Below are 9,912 nucleotides of genomic sequence, written 5' to 3'. Positions count from 1 at the left end.
GGTTTGGTCATCGCCTTCATCTGTGACAATTGCGTTCTGGTAAGTGCAACGTCTGGTGTTGAATGCTTGATAGCTTCTGGTCCGTAATTGCGATCGCCATCAAGTTTCTCCGCTATCGTCAATGCTGTACGTTTAGCGATGTCGTAATTTTCAGCATCGCCTTTGAGACCTGCGTATCCATCTCCTGCAGAAGAAGATTTGATCCATTTAACGGACTCGAGATTCTTGTATGACATCGATCTCACTTTTGGGAATCTTCCAAATTGACTGTGAACATCCTGCTTGGTTTGATTCCAAACCGCATCAGAAGGTTCAGGCAACTTTGGTCTTCCATATGCTTCAATGGCTTCTATATGTATATTCAGTGAACAGTAAGTTCTAGCCCATTATTCGACTAGCCCATGCAGAACCGTATCAGGTAGGTACAAACAATTTCATTGCCTCAGCAGCACAAGGGTCGTATTTCAAACTGAATTGCTCGTATGATCTTCATTCCGAGATTGAATCAAAGTTTTATCAATCCCGACCGCGCTCCTCGAAATTCGTGATCCATCTTTGTTGTACGGCTGTAAAATAAAACCGCAGGATTACCAGAAGCAGCTGAAGTAATGGCCTGCGAGAAGAGTAAGAAGAGAAAACTTGACGGAAGGCGAGTGATGAGGAACAACCGGAACCGTAATTTGTATTAGATGGAGAGGAACCCTAGACCTCTTACCGAGAAATGCTCTGATGTGATCAATTTGCCCAGTCTATTTCGTCTACTACTTTACGTTGATTGGGCATGCATTTTATCGGCCCGAGTGATTTCCTCTTAATCAGAGCCAAAATCTCAGTCCAAAAGAAAAAGAGTCAAAATCTGCATTTTTCTTCTTGCTCCGCTTTTATTGATAAGGCCAGAGTCTCTCATTTCCCTAGACGCACTGATAATTACTCTGTCTTCTTCAGCTTTCCTCCTCCCCGGTTTTGCGTTCACTGGCCGTGCATTTATTCACTGATCCGTGCAAGATGAAGGAGCAATTATTCTACTATCAGCTACCTCATTTTCTTCCTCACTCTCCCCTTCCGTGTTCTTCTGCTCACTGCTTCATCCGCACCATTCATGGGTTCATTCAAATTTCTGACTCATCCATAATCTCGCAAATATATGTTTATGATGATCCAACACACGAATCATCCTGTTCAACACAAGCAAATTCTGTTACTGAAGCCATTATTAATTTCTATTTTTTTTAACTGAAAAATTAAGAATACAAAGTTTTGATTTGGCAATGATCCCAGGTTTAAATCATATCTTTTCCTTGAAACATTGAAATAATGATGAATCGATAATCAATGCCTGACTCGTATCTAGATCCGTAAGTGTTGTCAATGTACGATGTTAAAGTTAATTAATCATGGAACAATCTGACCCACCCAAAAAAAAAAAAAAAAACTATCCCGTGAAGTCATGATCCCTTGTTCAGTTGAGCACGACTTCGCTCTGTCAAGTCAAGGATCTTTTCCCCTGCTCGATCGTTTCTTATTTTTCATACTTTCCTTTTCATGTCTCTTTCTACTGTTCTCACTTCTCAGATCCCTCATCGAATTCGAGTCAATGAACCCAAGTAGTTGACTTTTATATGATCATTAATTACTCTCTCATGTGCTTTAAATGACGCTAGTTCGTTTTTGGTTTTCAATGTACTAACATTTATACGATACATCGTCACAAAACAAAACTCATCTATTTAAATGATTCAAAATTTCTTTTAGAAATTAAAGAAAATTCTTTAAAGAATGATAGTTTTAAAAATATGTTCCCATTTCTTTCAGAGAGATTAAAATTAAGATTGCTAACGACTTTTATCTTTTTTTCATTTTATAATTTACGTGGTTCAATTAAAAAGATCACATATTAGGAAATGAGGGAGTAACTTCTTGATAATTATGGACGAAATTTATCGAAAGATTTAATTATATAGTTCCTCCACATAAAAAAATTGCTTTTAGTTTCTATGCTAAAATGAACTAAATAGGAAATGCCTGTGCTTATTATGTTCTTCTGAGATGAGTTTTAAGTGTGTCCCAAGCACCATTTGACTTTTATATGTTTGTTAGTAATATCACTTAAATGCTTAATTTTAATTACTCATGGACGTATTACCTAATAGGAAAAAATATTAACCTGCTTTTTACTAAAAAGAAACCGGATAGGAAATTCCGGCCAAAAGGAAAAACGGGTAGGAAATACATACGCGGCTACGCGTCTTTTTTTTTTTCCCCCCTGAGGAGTTATTGCAGTCAGCCAGTGACCATTTTAGTTTGTCCTGCGCTGTAATAGGATCCCATTTTGCTAGCGTGCGCGGAACGTGCTCATCGCACACCATGGGAGTCACTGTTGCAAGCAATGCGCAGTCAGTTGCTTGGTGTGCGCATTACGCTTCCCGTTGATCCTATACTTTTCACGGTCTTTTCAGCTAAGATTACTGTGAAGTCACTGTCTCTCTCTCTCAAGTCTCACCCCCGTATTGTCCTGCTTGACAGCAAAGCGTCTCTCTACTAACTTCACTCTGTACTGAGATTTTTATATAATCTCTCATTCTCTCTCTTCTTATAGCTTTAATCCTAGAAAGATAAACAACCGTAACGAAAGGCATTTCCCTCATACTTTCTCTTTCTTAAACCGCCATTTTCAAGCTCGCATTCTCTCTCTCTCTCTCTCTAGCTGTCTTACTCTGTCTAGCTATATATATTTGTATATCTATACGTTGTGGAGTTGAGATCTGGCGTTGGGATCCTTGGAAGTAGGAGCATTTGGATGCGAGAGTGAGAGTAGTAACGGTATCGGTTAGATCGGCCATGGCGGATATTTCCGGCGACGGGGGAGGGGTGGCGCCGGATGAGGTGAGGGCGGATGCTGTGGTTGCGACACCGACACCTTCTCAGCCGTCGGCAGTGACGGTGTCGGGATCGTTCAAGGAAGGGAAGGGTTCGTCACGGAGGCGGGCATCGGTGAGGCCGAGCTTGGATGCGGACGAGTTCCTGAACCTGTTGCACGGGTCGGATCCGGTGAAAGTGGAGCTCAATCGGCTGGAGAATGAAGTCAGAGGTGCGAAAATGCTATTCGATCCAATGGGTTTTGAGCTGATTTTGCTTCGTGTTTTGCCGTGTTGATTGGGGGTGTCTGTGTGTGTATCTGTGCAGATAAGGATAGGGAATTATCAGAAGCACAGGCAGAGATCAAAGCCTTGAAGCTCTCCGAACGGCAAAGAGAAAAGGCCGTTGAAGAGGTCACCTCTATTTTTCACAAAATTTATTTTAACCTGCTGCTGTTCATATAATGATTTCCATGAATTCTCAGTTTAATAGAAGCTCTTATTTTTGTTCGAGTGACGTGGATTGCACCATGTAGTATGCTCATCTTTTTGCCTTTTCTTTCATTTTGTAGCTTTCGATGTGAAGTAAACTTTTAGCTACTCCGTAAGTTAAAATTGTCCGCGAATTACTGTATTTGTGGAAGACTGCCACGAATTCTTCCCATCTAGTGTCAGCAGTAAAGCCTCTAGCTGGCTTAAGGCGGGCAAGAACATTTTGGTTTGATAGTAGTCTGAAGTCAATTCGTCCTGTTAAGCTTAAGTAGGCTGTGTTCTTGACCATGTAGAAAAGCCATTAGTCAGTAATGAGCATGCCAAAGAAGCTATTTTGTGAGTTATCCAATGTTTGCTAATGAAATGGTTGCTGCTCTCAAGCCTTGCATTAACGTATTAATTGTCTGAGAATTCTTATTCTACTTTTCAGTCGGATAAAGTGACCAAATATGCTCCTAATTTATTTCATTACTTATGAAGAACATTTTTTCTTTCATGAGATTCTGTATACGCACTCTTAATCACAGGGACATGTTTGATACTGTTGGTCTTGTGTTTCTGTTAATGTTCTTTTCTGTGTCTTTCATATATCAATACTAGGTGGCAATGCCTTTTTTGGAAGTGTAAAAAGGTTATTGTATTCGTTTGATGTGATCGTACGTAGAGATATGGAACTTGCCCTTTTGCCTTATGTTTATCTAGTGATTGTAGTTAGGATGGAGATGGGGATTTCCGAGTGCTTGTTATTTAAACCTTCTAGGTGAAAGTTGAAAGGATTTCATTTTTGGCTCAATCATACTTTGCATTGTTTCCATCTAGTTATTTGAGCAAGTTAGAAGGATTTCATTTTTGGCTCAATCATACTTTGCATTGTTTTCATCTAGGTATTTGAGCAAGTTAGAAGTTATTCCTCTACAAATGTTGAATTGTCTTGTGCTTATGGCTTTGCATTGTCATGTATATGCACCAGTATCGCTTTAAATGTGACTTTATGTTTCTATTTTCCTGGTTTATACTGTAGCTTACTGAAGAGCTGTCAAGGGTTGAGGAGAAGCTGAAATTAACAGAATCTCTACTGGAAAGCAAAGTATCATTTCAGACTTTTTCAATTTTAGTGATGAGTTTCTTGCCTTAGTTCTCTATGATATGTTTACTAAATTGAACATGTGTTACAGAATCTAGAAATAAAGAAAATCAATGATGAGAAAAAAGCATCAATGGCAGCTCAGTTCGCAGCTGAAGCAACTCTTAGGAGGGTCCATGCTGCTCAGAAGGATGATGATATGCCTCCAATAGAAGCCATTCTTGCTCCTCTGGAGGCTGAACTTAAGCTTGCTCGGCAGGAGGTAATAACTTGTTCATGTGAATTTTGTAATAATAGCTTTTGGCGAACTCTGTTGGAGGGGGCATTTTATTATAGGCTATTTGTCAATTCCCTCTATTTACTCCTTGTAGATTGCTAAACTTCAAGAAGATAACAAGGCTTTAGATCGTCTTACAAAATCTAAAGAAGCTGCACTACTTGAAGCAGAGAGGACTGTTCAGGTTGCCTTGGCTAAGGCCTCTATGGTGGATGACCTTCAAAATAAAAATCAAGAACTTGTTAAACAAATTGAGATTTGCCAGGTACTTTTCCATATCGTTTGATGTTGTCCCCCCCTACTACATCAGATCGTAAATACTCAACTTATTATGCTTGGTTTTGTTGTCACCTATCTCAGGAAGAAAATAAAATTCTGGACAAAATGCATAGACAGAAGGTGGCAGAGGTTGAAAAGCTTACTCAAACTGTTAGGGAGCTTGAAGAGGCTGTCCTTGCAGGTGGTGCAGCTGCTAATGCTGTGAGGGACTATCAACGGAAATTTCAAGAAATGAATGTAACCGGCCGGAATCTCCAGTGACATTACTCTTTGCTTTAATTTTCATATTGTCTTGCTAAGAGCATATTAACTGTTGCTCGGATTGCTTGACATTCTTCAGGAGGAAAGGAAAACTCTTGATCGGGAGTTGGCCCGTGCCAAGGTAACAGCAAACAGAGTTGCTGTGGTTGTAGCAAATGAATGGAAAGATTCCAATGACAAAGTGATGCCTGTCAAACAGTGGCTTGAAGAGAGGAGATTCTTGCAGGTGAATTTTGTTTTGCTTTGCTGTTCTACCTAGTTTTGGAGATTTTTGAGCTTAGACTTCCTTATTTTTTGGTACAAAAGTTTCTTCTGCGTTTAACTTCATTTAAATAACATCACTAATTGCTGGACTCCATTTACAATAGGGAGAGATGCAGCAACTTCGTGAGAAGCTTGCTATAACTGAGCGTGCTGCCAGGTCTGAAGCACAGTTGAAAGTAATTATCTGGTCCTTCAGCCATTGTATTTGCCTAGTAGATTAATTCTGCCAGTATTCAAAGGTAAACGTTTTGTAATTTTCAGGATAAGTATCATTTACGGCTTAAAGTGGTGGAGGAGACTTTGAGAGGAACTTCTAACAGTAGTAATCGCGGTACCTCAGAGGGAAGAAGTGCTAGCAATGGACCTTCTCGACGTCAATCCCTCGGTGGAGCTGATAACATGTCTAAACTAACATCTAATGGGTTTTTATCCAAGAGATCGCCATCCTTTCAAATGAGATCTTCTAGCTCTAGCTCAGTGCTAAAGCATGCTAAAGGCACATCTAAATCTTTTGATGGTGGCACAAGGTCACTGGAAAGGGGCAAGCTTTTGCTAAATGGGACTCCTCCTAGTTATCCATTCAATCAGTCTTGTGAAGGAACCAAAGACGTTAAGGAAAACAACAACTGGAAAGGGAATTCAGATGATAAGCCTAGCGAGTTCCCCACAGTAGAGACAGAGGATAGCGTTCCTGGTGTTTTGTACGACCTGCTGCAGAAAGAGGTCTTAGCCTTGAGGAAAGCTGGTCTCGAGAAAGATCAAAACCTTAAAGATAAAGATGATGCCATTGAGGTCAATAGTTTCTTTACTTTTTGTTTTTGTTTAACCATCGTTGACTTCTTTAATTCTCTTAATTTTCAATCCATAGTCTTAGCCAATTGTTGCCAATTGTCATTGTCTTTCAGATGTTAGCAAAGAAGGTAGATACATTAACCAAAGCCATGGAAGTTGAGGCCAAAAAGATGAGAAGAGAAGTAGCAGTCATGGAGAAGGAGGTAGCAGCTATGCGTGTGGAAAAAGAACAAGAGAACAGAGCAAAGAGGTTTGGTAATGCAAAGGGCCCTGTAAATAGTGCTCAGCAGCAGTTGATTTCTGGAAGGTACTTATTTGAAACATTTTCTTGCGTGAAGTTTCAGTCATCGCTCATTTTATTCAACAGAATTTGATGTCTTGATTTTTTGTTGGTTATTGGTTGGCCAGGAGCTTTTTCGATCTTATGAATTTGTTCTATTCCTGATTTCGCATTTCCTTTCTAGGAATATTTTGTTAGGCTCTTTGGTCCAGGATACGAAGTAGTAGTATTTTCTGATTCTTCTGTGTTGAATGCCTCTCATAGATTACTATCTAACATAGACTTTTTAGATTTGGTTTTTGACCCAGGCCTCTTGTTTTGATAGTGAAATCTAAACTGCTAAAGGGCCTCAACCCTTTAACATATTGTATGCGCATATCTAGATTGCAAAAGAAAAGGCCTCAACAACTAATCGGCAGTCTTTTCTGTGCACACAATAGAAATTCCATGTATAACTGCTCAAGTCTGGGTCTTCCTATGATATTTGCTTATTCTTCATTCTAGGTGTCTTATGGCTTCAGCTGTTATGCATTACACTTGTACATTTGGCATACTTTTTGACTAAAACGCACATGAGACAGTAAAGAGAACAGAAATAGTAATAAATGGTCCTCATCTGGGGGAGTTTAGATGCCCCTGAAAATCAATTTAAAAAAAAAAAAGCTTCATTCAAGTCGAGACAAAATTCCTCTCACATGCTTACCTCGTATATCATAAAATCACTTCTAAAAGGCTCATCCGAACATTTCCTGTATTTTGATTAAGCACTTCAGACTTCGATATAGCCATTCTATTGTATATTAATAGTTACATGGACTATCCTGCACTGCACCTGTCATGATTTTGATTCAGGTCTTCTGGCTATCCACTCTAATAAACTCATGCTGCCTCTTGTTCTTTGCTGGCTTCCCTGGAGCCCTGTTTGTTGCCCGCATGGTTGAATCTTAGTTGATATGTATTTCAACTGTCCCTTTGTTTTTGGACTTGTACTCCTTGTCTGCCGCATTCTTTCCCTTCTCCTGATAATATCATCACCAATTTCATTTTGAGAGCCTGATATTCTAAAAATCATAGTACTTATTATTAGCAAATATCACTCATGGAATCTGATTACTGCAAATTGCAATGCTCTGAGTCCTCAGAAGTCAAGTATGTAGACTATCTCTTGTTACTGTAAAAATACATGCGATGGCATTCATCAGTACGGTCCAATCTATATATTCCCTAATGCATTGGCAATATTTGTGTATTGCATAATAGTTAGTCATGAGTTATCAGGAACGAATAATTAATAATCATAGTTGAACATAATAATTGTCTTTAAACCTAAGTACGTTTTTTTGCTGTAGATTAATTATGCTTGCTTGACAAAGTCGAATCGTTACTGGGTATATATTTTAAGACAAGATAGCGAAGCGTGAAGCATGTTAAATTATTGTGATACTGATGGGGAGTTTATGTGTCCAGAGCTGCAACAAGAGGAGGATTAACGCGCAGCACGCAATGACATATGGTCTTCTATGGAAGTGTCCCTGGGGACTAGACTTTCATAGGCATTCATCTGTCCTTTCTCTGTTTTGGTTTTTTATGCTGTCTCTTGGTTCCATTGCTTATAAGTTTGTAACTGGCATGCCGACGACCATTGTTACTGATATTGACCATGAATTTGGGGAGCACGAAGGAAATCCAAGGGAGGAATCGGTATGCTTCTGACAAAACTGTTGTATCCTCTTGTTAGAGAGAGATCGGCTACAAAGGCAGGAAGACAAATTAACTCGGGCTAACCGCATTAATTGGAGTGGTTGTGTGATTGTATAGGTGGATTCCCCCGCCTCTATTGTCTCTTTACTGGGTAGTTTATATTTTTGTAATTTTCAGGATAGCGTGATTGTGTTGGTTCAGGTTTGTTGATATTGGTAATCAGAGCGAGATTTAAGCTTATGTGGTTGTATTATACCTTCATAGTTTCAAGGTTATTATAAATCTGTCTGAGTGAAGCATGAACCATGCCGTCTTTATTTCGCCATGTAGAATTTTAAAGGTAGCATCCGAAATCAGATTCTGAAGCACTTGTACACGTATCCGTAAACTGTCTTGAGTTGGTCATGAAGAGTTGATGAATTTCCTCTATAGAAAAATAAAATAAATTTTAGCTCCCCCTTGTTTCTTTCAATTTTTTAAAGTTCCAACCTCACAGTAAGTCGTCTCTGGATCCGCTTTTGGAGGAGTTAATTTAGCCATCAGGATATATCGTATTTTTTGGTTTAGTTCTCATTGTGTGTTTTTAGTTCGGTTTTTATGAACCACTCTTATCGGAGTTCATTTTCGGTCATGAAATGTTCCGTACTTGAAAAGGTCACAAATATGTGCAACATCGCTCATTTTTATTGTTATATTAATTATGTTGTTTAGTCTCTTGTAATTTTAACTTCACGATGCTTCTTACTCTATGTAATAAGACACGTGAATATTTATTTAATCATCATATTATTAAAAAAAGCTTTCGATTTTACCGACAGGTGTTGATCTGCTTATTTGCTTAAATGATAAACATGGAATTTCGAGTTTAAATCCGTATCATAAGTCATAACAAACAGGAGCTTTGTTGAATGAGCGTATTTACAGGGGAGGCGCATACATGGATGGACCGATACTTCCCAAGATTAGGAGGGTCGCCTCCACACATAATTTTAAGCATATTCAATTCAATCACAAAAAGTTTATAAATATTTTAAGCACAAGTTTCATAGGGACGATCATTGATCCCATTCAGAAAACATTAAATTATATTACTTCCTGTCTTATTATTAAGACTCCATTTATAGTTTACAAATAAAGTCTTATAAATATAAATAGGGTGAGTGAATCATACTTATGTAAAATACTTTTTTGGTTCTATTTATAAATCAATTTTAACATGTTTCATATAATCAATACATACTTTAAATTTCATTAATTTTTATTTAAGATTTAATAATTTTTCAACTTTATTCTTATTTAATAATTATATATCATAAGAATAAAACCAACACAATATTAAATGAAAGGTAGAATCGTCCATTCATATGAAAAATTTTCTTCCTATCTTATAAACAAGACCAAAAAATTTCTTCCACTTTTACCTTATAGAATAAAAGGAGTACAAGCTCTCAATTTCTCTCTATCCTAGGGCCTCATTCACTGTTGTTATTATATTTGGAGAAAATCAAAAAGGGAAGAAAGGAAGAGACAAGAACTGTGCTTCTAACTAGACCAATTATATCCCTTCTATTTTATTTTTTTTGGTGATACATCCCTTCTATCTGATGTAGAAGAAATTCCTCTGAAA

General features: G+C 38.1%; 1 protein-coding gene across 1 annotated transcript; it reads left to right on the top strand.

Annotated features, from left to right (window-relative positions):
- Positions 1–2,710: 2,710 nt before the first annotated feature.
- Positions 2,711–8,602, top strand: LOC114724876 (microtubule-associated protein 70-2). The gene is made up of 11 exons (XM_028911331.1): positions 2,711–3,088; positions 3,184–3,269; positions 4,369–4,434; positions 4,523–4,693; positions 4,803–4,973; positions 5,069–5,224; positions 5,328–5,474; positions 5,617–5,688; positions 5,774–6,304; positions 6,418–6,611; positions 8,052–8,602. Exons 1-11 carry the CDS (start codon positions 2,839–2,841, stop codon positions 8,089–8,091), a joined length of 1,884 nt encoding a protein of 627 aa, XP_028767164.1. The 5' UTR covers positions 2,711–2,838; the 3' UTR covers positions 8,092–8,602.
- Positions 8,603–9,912: the final 1,310 nt, after the last annotated feature.

Source organism: Neltuma alba, unplaced genomic scaffold, assembly GCF_004799145.2.
Source record: "Neltuma alba isolate B1F8T4 unplaced genomic scaffold, ASM479914v2 tig00012201_pilon, whole genome shotgun sequence".
NCBI classification, from domain to species: Eukaryota; Viridiplantae; Streptophyta; class Magnoliopsida; order Fabales; family Fabaceae; genus Neltuma; species Neltuma alba.
The sequence above is the reverse complement of the archived record's forward strand: the minus strand, read 5'-3'. Positions and strand labels throughout refer to the sequence as shown.

Bases quoted from the DNA above. Each gene is read 5' to 3' on its own strand.
- LOC114724876 (XM_028911331.1), top strand. From the start codon at position 2,839: ATGGCGGATATTTCCGGCGACGGGGGAGGGGTGGCGCCGGATGAGGTG. The intron at 5,225-5,327 runs GTAACCGGCCGG...GACATTCTTCAG, and splicing joins GGAAATTTCAAGAAATGAAT to GAGGAAAGGAAAACTCTTGA. The intron at 6,305-6,417 runs GTCAATAGTTTC...ATTGTCTTTCAG, and splicing joins ATAAAGATGATGCCATTGAG to ATGTTAGCAAAGAAGGTAGA.